General features: G+C 38.9%; 1 protein-coding gene across 1 annotated transcript in view; it reads left to right on the forward strand.

The window, feature by feature from the left end:
* The first annotated feature begins 476 nt into the window (after positions 1–476).
* arhgap39 (Rho GTPase activating protein 39) overlaps positions 477–13,514 on the forward strand; it is a 96,633-nt gene continuing 83,595 nt past the window's right edge. Inside the window, exon 1 of the mRNA XM_060914042.1 lies at positions 477–581. Coding sequence (XP_060770025.1) covers positions 571–581 — 11 coding nt within the window. The 5' untranslated portion in view covers positions 477–570. The remainder of the gene's footprint in view (positions 582–13,514) is intronic.

Below are 13,514 nucleotides of genomic sequence, written 5' to 3' on the forward strand. Positions count from 1 at the left end.
AAATGCATCAGGTTTTATGAAAGTGAGGGCAACTGATTCACCCTATAGTGTCGATAATTATGGAATGGTGTCGATAACTGTGGACAAAGGCGTCATGGAACGGTGTCACGTGATCTGATACACTAAGTAGACTAACCATCAGCTCATTTTTTTCCCAGTAGAAGTTTGAGTAACTATTCATGCACGATTTACATATTGAAAGTCTTTTCTATTTTTTGCAATGGCCAAAAGATCGTTATGGTGTCGATAATTGTAGCCGCCGCTCTATTGCATCTTTAAATAAAATCCTCAGACTATAATAATAATAATAATAATAATAATAATAATAATAAACGTTTGTGCTTAAAGTTCGGCGTTGAACTGGTGCCATGGCAACCCGTTGGCCGTCCACCATCCACAAGAGCGCAAGATGACGTCAGGTTGTCGGTGGTGACGGAGACGCGGGTGAGATATACAGCGCGTGCTCCAGATATCTGTACTGCGGTGACGGAGCCCCTTTAGCACCATGACTGACGTTCTGTGGATTACCTTCTCTGGATTATAACAGACGAAAGGAAAAGGAAGGGGACCATGGCGGAGAGGTAAATAAATAGCTAATGTCGCATTCTGCACGCGCACATGCAGGTTATGACAGGCATTAAGAAGGCGAGGATAAGGACTGCTGATGTTTATCGTTGTCTAGCAGTGTCATATTCATCCATCCATCCTTCCTTCCATCCATCTTCATCCTAGTGAGGGTCGGGAATAGCCTACACCCTGGATGAGACGCCTCTCCACCGCACCGCAGCAGTGTCATCCTTATCTTATCAGAGGGCAGTAATGAAGTTAACGTGGTGGGTGGGGATCAGGCTATATCGCACCGCGCATCACGCATCGTGCGTTATAAACATTATGATGATGCTCTCTCTCTCTCTCTCTCTCTCTCTCTCTCTCTCTCTCTCTCCATCCTCCACACCCATAACCACAGCTCAAGGATATCCGGACATGAGCTTCATTGTTCATTGGATAATAATAATAATGATGATAATCATAATAATAATGATGATGATGATGATGATCAAAACGTGGCGTCAGTTGAAGCGTTTGTGCGTTTTACAGACTCACAGGGCGCGCGCGCGCAGAGACAGGGACACAGACATGGACAGGGCAACAGCAGATTCAGCGCGAGCACGCGCTTTCTCAGTTGGAGATGGAGACAACCTGCGGCACCACACCATCATATCATCATAATATAATCAGCGTCTCCAGGAATTCTGTAATATTGAAAATGTTTTAAAGTGGTTGGACTGGTCAGTCACCAGTCAGCTGTCGTTTTTATCTATTCATCGTGATCATGTAGAGAGAATGTCAGCTGCATACTGTAGCATTAAATATGAGAGCTTCTCCTTCCTTCCTTCCTTGCGTTTATGTACTATGAATTACTCTTGCATGCTTGGCAGATAAAATACAATATATAGGCTTATGGAAGGCTCATATACAGCTCTGCAACACGTCAGTGGGTGGCTAACATCTGCTGAAGTTGAACAGACCTTGGGTGTGTGTATGGATTGAAGCAGCTGCATGGGTGGATCAGTTTCCACATATGTTGTATGTCACCATACCATACTATACCATACCATATAATACTGTACCAGACTGTACAATACTGTACCATATCATACTATACTGTATTGTACCATACCATATAATACTGTACCATACCATACCATACTAGACTATATCGTACCATACCGTATCATACTGTAACATACTTTATCATAACATAGCATACTATACTATACCATATCATACGGCACCATACCATACTGTACCACACCATTATCATACTGTAATACAGTACCGTACTGCACCATACCATATCATACTATACCATACTGTACTATACCATATTGTACCATACCATATCATACTGTAATACAGTCCCATACAATATCATAACGTTATACGATACCATACTTTACCATAGCATATCATATTGTACCATACCATATCATATTGTACTGTACCATACCATATCATACTGTACCGTATCATACCATACCATGTCATACTGTGCCATACCATACCATAAGGACTGAAGGAGGGTTTATTTTTCTCGCCACAATGTAGCCTTCCTGGGCCATATTGCAAAGCTAATATGACAGGATAGCTGGTTGTGGATGAGTGCTGCAGGCAGAGCCATAATGTGCAGCTAGATCTGTGGAATCACTTCTAGCTATGAACATTTGATCTGCTTCAAAGGAAAACTGACTACCTGCTATCACAGTAGAAAAAAATGGAGGTCTGTCTGGTTTATCAGTTCAGATATCAGTTTTGATTATAGCAATATTCAACACATTTATATTAAATACATTACACAAACCTGCACTATTAAAGAACAGGGTCCTGAAACACTCTACAGTGACATGTTATTTAAGCCTAAACATTAGAAAGAAATGACAGTTAGCCTAACACACTTTAACACTGAGCTCCCTGTAGGCTGGGGCTAATGAGTGGTTTGATAGACTTGCAGGTCAATGTGGATGAAATGTGTGTCAATCTACAGAGAGTGTAGATTCTGGAGTGTGGTTGAAAATCCCCCAGGTTCCTTGTCATGGGATATGGATGCTCAGGTTTGGTCCATGCTGTAAGGCATACAGGACCTTGTGTCAGAAGGAACCCCTTTGCTGGACCATGGGCCAACTTCTATTTGCAGTGCATAAAAATGCTGTACAGTTTATGAGGCATTATTACATATACTGCAAGTCAGGGGGTTTAAAAAGAAGTACCTCTCAGAAATGTTGCACTACATTGTTTAGTCAGTGATCCTTGGTTGACACAATAAAAAAAAAAAGTTTGCATCGTATGCAGTCAAAGTCTTCAGCTTTAATGACTAAGTTTTTTTTGCCGTGTTGTTTTTAGTCATCTAGTTCCATCTATTAAAGTGCATCAGCATAAACCTTTTAGGACACATTTTTTGAGGTTTGCCAGTCTTTCAACTTGGTATCTTTGGGATATATATATATATATATATATATATATATATATATATATATATATATATATATATATATATATATATATATATATGCTTTATCTACAAATACATTGAATTGTATAAAACTATTTGAATGACTATTTGTTTCAGTTAAGATGAGATTTCTGATTTGGTCCAACTTACAAAGCATCACTTTGTAAGTCAAGCCTATTTCACAAGCAGCTTCATTCCACTGAAGGCAACGTGATAAATAATAGGGGAAGTGGATAGTTTCAATGAGATTATACAGAATTGTCGACTAATATCTTTTGTCTACTAATATCTTTTGTTTTAGTATTAAGAAAGAAAAGGACTGTTTGACAATATTATTTAATATGGCATCAGCCCACTTCCTCCCATGTTTCTTTTGTCTTTTGTTGTAACAATAGATCAAACATAGTTTAATATTAAATCTGATCAGAATATTGCCGTTTTCAGAATAACATCTTTAGATTAATTAATATCTGCATATTCAATGTGACATTTCTTGTTAAATCTAATAGGTGTATGTGTAAATACAATAACACAAATACACTGTACAACTTGTCAACAATTAGTATTAGAAATGACTATCTTATTGCTCCAAAAAAGAATGTAAGTTGTGAAATAACTAATAATAACCTTAGCTATTACTGCATTTCTGCTTGCAGTCCTGTTTTAAGTCTGACACCATTTACATAGCTTAAGGCAATTTTTGACGACTGAAAGACAGGATAATTATAAAGAGTGATTTTGGTGACCTTCCAAAGCCTTGACTATTATTACAGATACAATTATGGAGTGTATTGGCTCAATTGTGTAGCAACATGTGATGACTGGTATGTATTGCTTACTATTAGTTAAGATAAATAATACTTAAATATTTCTAGAGCTGTACTTCCTTTTACATTGAGAAATGCCTATGTTTAAATAGGACGGGTAATCCATGTAGCTTTTTTCGATCCATATTTGTTTTGTGGGGAAAAATAGGAAAATGAAAAACGACTAGCTTTCTGAATTTGTTTTTTTCTCCCTATTTGCTATGAAGTTACAACACACACACACAAAATAGTTTTTACTTTAGCAGATGATTTCGATTCAGAACATGTATTAAAATATTGGCCTACATATTGAATTTTAGATTGCCATTTATTTTGACCTGGAAGAAAAGACAGGTGGAGGACAACTTCCTAAAATAAACACAATGATATTGTGGGTTCAACAAATTTACCTCACTTATTAACCTGACATTTCTAGAAGGTTGTCGTCCATTTGTCCTTTCCATGTCAAGGGTTTTTTTTGTTTTGTTTTTTTGCTTGTTTCACAAACCTGTTCATGGCCGAGCTTTTCTCTACACAGATTTAGTCCAGATTGGCAGATATATCAGTTATTCCATCATCTAACGTTGCCTTTTCCCCAATGTCTTTTAGCTTTGTTCCTCACATCTTCCTTGTTCAGTTCCTCATTTCTCTCCCTGTTGGTAGCCTTTACATATGTGGAGTTTAAAAAGGGTGCCTTTTTTAGATTTTCATTTTTTGTATTTCTCATATTCCCAATTAAGGATAGAAAATGAGAAATGGAAAATGAGAAATATCTGAGAGGATTTGAATGAATTTGTTTTGAATGGATGAAATATGGATTCTGGTTGTGTAGATTTCTGTTTTGCAGAACTTACTACAGCATATAATAAACCAGATCCGACAGACTCTATTTCGTCTTTATTACCAGGTAGATGCTCAATGCTAATTTCACAAGATGGTGTCTTGTACCATTGTATAGCTGAGTGTAGGAACTGGTAAGAATAGGATCTAGAGAGAAGATATGAAGTATAAGAGGAAAATATAACCTTAGAGCAGGTGATCATGCAGCGATGAAAACCTTGTGTTTTACATTCTCTACATTTGCAGTCCTGTCACATAGATTGAGCGCTGTATGGGTGCAGTAATCTTTCAGTTGCTGTTTGAAGCCAGCACCTTTGGGATGAAAACTGATGGCTAGACTAAAGGACTAAAGTGAGAAGGAGAGAATACAAGATAGGGAGGGTAGAGAGGACAGGAAAGACATGGAAGAGAAATAGAGATTGGTAGAGAAGTAGAGGAGGGAGATACATATGTAGACTGAGAGAAAGGAGATGAAGAAAAATGAAATCCTCATAATTTTCTGTCTCTGTGTGTGTGTGTGTGTGTGTGTGTGAACATGTTTGTAGCACTACAGATGTAGTGTATGAGGGTCATGGATTTGCACAGACTGTGGTTGCTAGGATACTGTTAAAAGGATGCCTTTATCTGGTGTGGTGAATTTCATTGGTGGCAACGAGTGCAAAGCCGGCCTGAGTCACAGGTCACACACTGACGCGGGGTGATTCATGTCTCTATTAACATACTCATTTAGAATGAAATCCTACTGGCATTACATGCACTTCGGTATATTTATGTGAGAGAGCAAGAGCAAAACGTAAGCACAACAATAGGCATAATAATGCTACCTCCAGTTCTCTTTGCAGAACAGGTGATCCTTGCTGAATGCATCTCCCCAGTGGGGGATGATATGTTTATTAAGATTAATATACTTCAGTAACTGCCTTATCCTGGTCAGGGTCATTGTGGTTTAAATTGTGGCTGGTACAAAATACTTAAGGAGTGGGTGGGATTGGTCAAGAGTGTCTGTGGAAGCAGACAATTCCTTTGTGAGTGGGTGGGAGTGAGTCCTCACTGCAAAAAAATATCTTCACAAGTGAAAATATCAGTTGAATGTAGTTAAATATGTCTAGTATTTCCTGTTATAAGCTTACAATTAACCAAATATAAGATGATTAAACCTATTTGTAATCTTTTAAACTAATGTCAAGCTCAAGGGAGATGCATTTTCTTGTTCTATTAGCAGGTATGTAATGGTGCTTCTTTAAGAAATAAATGCTTAAAATGAACAAAACAAAAGTGTCTTGAAATTGGTCAAAAAATATCTAGAAATAAGTTTAATAATCTTATATTTAGTTTATTGTAATTTTATACAGAGAAATACAAGTCCATATTCAAAATATTTTATATTCAGTGTCCGTGCTGGTCACAGCTTCAATGTGCTCTTGAATGCACATAAGAGCTCCAGTAAAAGTGGCACATTGTGGAAAAGCCCAATCACTCTCTTGGGTGGATGTAATATGCAATGAGTTAAGTCTTCAATCAGCTGTGTCAGTGTTGCCAGTGCAGCTTTAATACCAGCCTCCAGCACAATCACAGCTAAAGAGTTTACATTTGTATTCCCAGAGGGATAAGAAACCGTGTCTGCCGTTTGCTTCAGTCCCCATTGTGAGAATGCAGCATCACAGGAGGATAATAAACAGTCAGCATTATTTCTCTGGCCAGCAAGTTATGCTTGGTGTGTTGCTATTGGCATTATACTCTGGGCAAGGCACTTTAAGTGCTTGTTGAAGATTCTTTTGGTCCCAAGTAATTGGGGCATTGAGCATGCCCATCATCCAACTCCATCAGGGTCTGGCAAAACTGTCCTGAATTTTAAAATACAAGTTCAATCCTTTACAACAAGTGAAGTTATAAATTTATAAATGAAGTTATAAGTTTAACAGTAGAGAGAACATCTTGAAAATGGATTCCCATTGAGTGAAATGTATTAATGCATATTAAGATGATTCCAATATTAAGATATTCCAACCCAATTTTCCACAATCATTTGGAGATCATGCTTCATGTTGCCATTGAGTGTATTATACACGTTATTGCCAAAATTATGTGTATATAAAAGCATACTATGTATTCCTTAGTAATATGTACATGATAATGCCAAAAGATTGTGGACACCTGACCAGGGCTGTAGTCAAGTCCACCTTAGTCGAGTCCAAGTCAAGTCCGAGTCCAAAGAGGTTCGAGTCCGAGTCAAGTCCGAGTCCAAAGAGGTTCGAGTCTGAGTCAAGTCCGAGTACAAAGAGGTTCGAGTCCGAGTCAAGTCCAAGTCCAGGACAGCAAATACAAGTCATATACTTGGAACATCAAGATAATAACTTTGGGTTATTACTAACACAGTGTCACAGTACTTATGGTTTGTGTATATATACAAACAATAGCTTGTACAATATAGCTTCACTCATACAGTAAGTGTGAAAAATTATTACCAGTATTATACTGTAAGTGTGTACCTGTGGTTAGAGTATGCCTTGCCTGAAAAAAAAAAACTGTACATGCCGTGAGTGTAATGAAATAAGTAATTTTTATTTGAGCATTAACTGTAACAACCCCCCCCCCCCCATAGAATCATTTGTCAACATTAATCAACAGTCTCACTCACTCACTCACACACACTCTCACTCACACACACACACTCTCTCTCTCACACACACACACACACACCTCAAGAGGGTGGAGCACGTAGTTAATATTGTAACTTAATTCTCATTTAGCATCTAACGTTTTACCTGATGAAAAAAATACTAACGTAAGGAATTGTAGCGTCGTATCCGTATCTTCCATTGGCCAGTGTTCGCTACTGTTAGCACAAGATAAAGCTAAGCACTTTCTAACTCACTTACCTTGCTGGGTGGTTCCTCTGCAGGTGTCTGTTAAAATTGGACGTCGTCCCAAGCGTGTCTGAAATTGTTTTTTTGCAGAATCTGCAGTCTGCCCGGTGTTTCTTTTTCTGATCTGTTGTTGAAAACTCATGGTGATTTGTGTAGGCGAATTTAATTACCCCCGAATTAGCCGACATCTTCGCTGTATAGGCTATGTGTGACAGAAAACAATGAAGGTCGCACGGGAAGATAATAAAACATATTTAGAATCTTAAAGTAACAAGTTCAAGTGTGAGACTCTACCATTGGTTGGCGGATTCCTTGGTGGACTTGATGAGTCCTGCAGCTATATTTAGCGAGACCACTAGGGGAGTCCGAGACAAGTCCAAGTCCAATTACAAGCAAGTCCGAGTCAAGTCCAAGTCCATCAAAAAAACGTCTCGAGACGGACTCGAGTCCGAGTCCGGACTCGAGTACTACAGCCCTGCACCTGACCATAACACTCAAATGTACTTGGTGAACATCACATTCTTGATTTAATCCCAACTTTGCTGTTATAGTAACCTTCACTCTTCTGCTGCTCAGTTATTTTCCTTACCTGGAAATCGACTCTGGTTGCTGTATTTATATAACAGGTGAACTGTTTGTTTTCTTGGGCAAAGGCAGCATCTCTGGGATTTTTTTTTTTACCTGAAATCCAAAACAACTTCCGGGCCTGTGTTAGTATCCAGACCTGACTAATCCATTTCTGGAATCATGATCAACAAATCATCACACCAAGCGCATCGATCCTTTGTTCTGAATGTGAGTAATGGACAGGATACTTCATACAGGTGGCAGATACTGAGGTTAAGGAAGAAATAGCACACAATAGGGTGTGCTGATTTAGGAAAATAATCAACGACTGGGTGGCATGCTGCAAATTTTTTTTAATAGGTTTAGCTTCAGGTTACTTTATTTGTACCGGTTGCTCTTCAGACACGCCTGATCCATCCTGGTGCCCTACGTCTGGCTGGAGTCTCATCACTTTGCTCCTGTGGAGAACGGCCCCATATGGACAGTCAAAAGTCGCACTTGGAAGATGGAAGACACAGTTTTGCTATGATGGCTGAGGAGCATAATTACCATGATAGCTGTTATATTGCACTGTTACCCTGATAAGGTAATAGTAGATAGTCCTGGGTATGACTTTAAACTGCAACCGGTGGTGAGTCTCAGGTCCAGGAGGACTTGAGTATTGGGGAAAGTGAAGTTACCACTTCCAAAAATCACCATTGCTCCCAGGTCCACTCTGACCCGGAGTGGTAGCACCTGCCTGGGTTCCAGCTATGGGTTCAATAGTACATCCCCAATAAGGCACTGGCGCAGGGTGCTTTTTGGTGCAATGTGGCAGATGAACCCAACAGGGTCAATGGCACACCAACAGATGGCATGCGGAAGAGCCACTCAAATGGCCAATGGATGGCATCACTTGGCAAGTCAGTTGTCACTGCGGGGCAACTTCCATACCCATCAGGGCTGTGACACTTTTATGCACCACATGGCACCAGGTCTGGAGGTCCAGAGAGACAACACGATGGGAGCACAACGTCATTTGTCCTACCTTACTGTGCAAGGCGCTTCATTAGGAAAGGAGATTTCTGTGCATCCTAATGAAGCAGTCATCATCACCTAGCAATGGACAGCCGATGACCACCCTTCTAGAAGGCTTTCCACTAGATTTTGGAGCAGGTGCTGTGGGAATTTTTGTTCATGCAGCCACAAGAGCATTAATGAGGTCAGGTACTGATGCCATGTGAGGAGGCCAGTTCATCCTAAAGGTGTTCCGTGAGGTTCATTCATGACGGGCATTGTCATGCTGGAACAGGTTTTCAGTGAAGGGAAATTGTAATGCTGCAACATACAGTGGTGCTTGAAAGTTTGTGAACCCTTTAGAATTTTCTATATTTCTGCATAAATATAACCTAAAACATCATCAGATTTTCACACAAGTCCTGAAAGTAGATAAATAGAACCCAGTTAAACAAATGAGACAAAAATATTATACTTGGTCATTTATTTATTGAGGAAAATTATCCAATATTACATATCTGTCAGTGGCAAAAGTATGTGAACCTTTGCTTTCAGTACCTGGTGTGACCCCCTTGTGCAGCAATAACTGCAATGAAACATTTCTGGTAACTGTTGATCAGTCCTACACATGGCTTGGAGGAATTTTAGCCCATTCCTCCGTACAGAACAGCTTCAACTCTGGGATGTTGGTGGGTTTCCTCACATGAACTGCTCGCTTCAGGTCCTTCCACAACATTTCGATTGGATTAAGGTCAGGACTTTGACTTGGCCATTCCAAAACATTAACTTTATTCTTCTTTAACCATTCTTTGGTAGAACGACTTGTGTGCTTAGGGTCGTTGTCTTGCTGCATGACCCACCTTCTCTTGAGATTCAGTTCATGGACAGATGTCCTGACATTTTCTTTTAGAATTTGCTGGTATAATTCAGAATTCATTGCTCCATCAATGATGGCAAGCCATCCTGGCCCAGATGCAGCAAAACAGGCCTAAACCATGATACTACCACCACCATGTTTCACAGATGGGATAAGGTTCTTATGCTGGAATGCAGTGTTTTCCTTTCTCCAAACATAACGCTTCTCATTTAAACCAAAAAATTCTATTTTGGTCTCATCCATCCACAAAACATTTTTCCAATAGCCTTCTGGCTTGTCCACGTGATGTTTAGCAAACTGCAGATGAGCAGCAATGTTCTTTTTAGAGAGCAGTGGCTTTCTCCTTGCAACCCTGCCATGCACACCATTGTTGTTCAGTGTTCTCCTGATGGTGGACTCATGAACATATGACGTTAGCCAATGTGAAAGAGGCCTTCAGTTGCTTAGAAGTTACCCTGGGGTCCTTTGTGACCTTGCCGACTATTACATGCCTTGGAGTGATCTTTGTTGGTCGACCACTCCTGGGGAGGGTAACAACGGTCTTAAATTTCCTCCATTTGTACACAATCTGTCTGACTGTGGATTGGTGGAGTCCAAACTCTTTAGAGATGGTTTTGTAACCTTTTTTAGCCTCATGAGCATCAACAACGCTTTTTCTGAGGTCCTCAGAAATCTCCTTTGTTCGTGCCATGATACACTTCCACAAACATGTGTTGTGAAGATCAGACTTTGATAGATCCATGTTCTTTAAATAAAACAGGGTGCCCACTCATAGCTGATTGTCATTCCATTGATTGAAAACACCTGACTCGAATTTCACCTTCAAATTAACTGCTAATCCTTGAGGTTCACATACTTTTGCCACTCACAGATATGTAATATTAGATCATTTTCCTCAATAAATAAATGACCAAGTATAATATTTTTGTCTCATTTGTTTAACTGGGTTCTCTTTATCTATTTTTAGGACTTGTGTGAAAATCTGATGATGTTTTAGGTCATATTTATACAGAAATATAGAAAATTCTAAAGGGTTCACAAACTTTCAAGCACCACTGTACAAAGACATTCTATACAGTTGTGTACTTTGAACTTTGTGGCAGCAGTTTTGGGGATGAGCCACATGTGGTGTGATGGTCAGGGGTCCACATACTTTGTGCCATGTTGTATACAGTATTTGTGTTTCTTCAACGTGTAAGAGATCAGATACATATTAATCATATACACATTTGTCTTGATGTTTTGAGCATGCTTAACATATCTGTGTTAGTGGAAAAAAGTGTGTAGGAGCCAGCACAATGGGAAGCAAACAAAGCTTCACACTTGGCTCTCTCGTGGTGCAGTAACACTTGAAATACCTGCGTTGCAGATTACACACTGTTCAGTTTGCTTACTGAACAGATTTCATCAGGATACATATCTAGTAGTATGCTAATTTTTCCACAAATGGGTATCATTTAAATGTCTGTTTTATGCTTTGATTTCTTCTGATATTTGTCAAGGGAACCCATGATTCATTGCAGAGAACCTATGACACTTTTTTATCAAGACATAAAAGCATGGCGGCAGATGTGACAGAATGAATTCTGACTTGTCGATGTCATGATACAAATACACCCTGTCAGTGTGTAAAAAAAAAAATACATATACATGGATAGACATTCTCATTTTGCAAGTTTGTGACATTACTTCCAGAAATCCAGATCAGTCAGTTATTTTCTTTAGTCACACTTTAAATTGGTGATAAAGAATTTGCTAGTTACACATCTACTGGCCACAGTTTCTGTCTGACTACATTAGATTCCCGAACAGGGACTGGGAAACTGCTACATATCTCTTTCCAAATCTAGATCTGCGCTTCCATTTTCTCTTCTTCCCTGCAGTTCACGCACCAAGCTTCAAATCCGTGCAAAATGCCAAGAATATTTCAACTTCATTCTAACACCACAGCATGTGAATGTAGGAGGCGGTAAATAGACATCCTGAATGTGCTAACCAGAAAAGGTGTCTTAAAAGTGTACTAATTGCTACAGGCATTGCGATTGTAGGCTAATAATCACATTCTCACCGATGCGACATGGCTATCTGAAGTGTGGTAGGCATTCCAAGTTGCACAGTTGGATTTTTGGACACATGCACAAAACAGATGGTCACCATTTTTAGGACTTGAATGTCTCTGGAATGCCACATTGGAGCCAGACTTCATGAACATTTGTCACATCTGCCACGCAACACATCTTTAGATATTGTTTTTACAATGTGGATTTGAAATGGGCTTAAATAGTTAAGCAGCAGTTTCCCTTGCTTGAATCTGTTATGGATTACAAGCGCTAACATTTTAATCGAGCTCTGCTTGATCTAGCAATGACTAATGCTCAGAAATTGAAAGAAAAGAAAATGGTGTAGTGTTCATTTTTGATTTTCGATTAAGCTCAGTATAGTCTCCTTTTTTAGGTTCATATCTCTACATTTTACTTAGAGAACCTCAGACTTAGAAATGTATAAATGAATCTCAGAGTAACCTTAAAATTTCCTCATACACATAGGTTCATCCGTTCACCCAGGAAATTGCACTGCAATCCTATTTTTAGCTGATGACACATTTAATTGCTTAGAAAGAATTATGTAGTCTAATTGTGCCCATAAATGTGAGCATTAATTAATTCTGTAATTCCTTTAATCCCCTGGGATTGCTGAGTAACACATTTGTCTCTGTTGGAGACTCCATTTTACACCCACTCACCCACCCAACCATGAAGTTCCTTGTGGATGCTTTTGTTTTTTTTTTGTTTGTTTGCTTCCCAGTGTTTTTTTTTTTTCTATGAGTAGGTTACTGTTGTAACCTATATATCATCAGCCACCTATTACATCATCATTGCTTGTGTAGCATAACTTAGGTACAACCCTATTTCCAGAAAAGTTTGGGATATTTTCCAAAATGCAATAAAAACAAAAATATGTGATTTGGTAATTTACACAAACCTTTATTTAACCGAGAAAAGTACAAAGAAAGAATTTTCAATAGTTTTACTGACCAACTTAATTGCATTTTGTAAATATAAACGAAGTTAGAATTTGATGCCTGCAACACACTCAAAAAAAGTTGGGACAGAGGGATTATTACCATTGTATTACATCACCTTTCCTTTTAATAACACTTTTTAAATCATATGGGATCTGAGGATACGAATTGTTGCAGTTTTCAATTGGAATTTTTGTCCATTCTTGTTTGATACAAGACTTCAGGTGCTTAACAGTCCATGTCAAGTCAAGTCAAGTTTATTTGTAGGGGCTTTTAACAATAAATATTGTCGCAAAGCAGCTTTACAGAATTTGAATGACTTAAAATATGAGCTAATTTTATCCCTAATCTATCCCCAATGAGCTGTGGCAACGGTGGCAAGGAAAAACTCCCTCAGATGACATGAGGAAGAAACCTCTAGAGGAACCAGACTCAAAAGGGAACCCATCCTCATTTGGGCAACAACAGACAACATGACTATAACATTAAACAGTCCTAATAAAGTCAGCTTCGTTGATGCTATAAACCC

Source organism: Neoarius graeffei, chromosome 2 (assembly GCF_027579695.1).
Source record: "Neoarius graeffei isolate fNeoGra1 chromosome 2, fNeoGra1.pri, whole genome shotgun sequence".
NCBI classification, from domain to species: domain Eukaryota; kingdom Metazoa; phylum Chordata; class Actinopteri; order Siluriformes; family Ariidae; genus Neoarius; species Neoarius graeffei.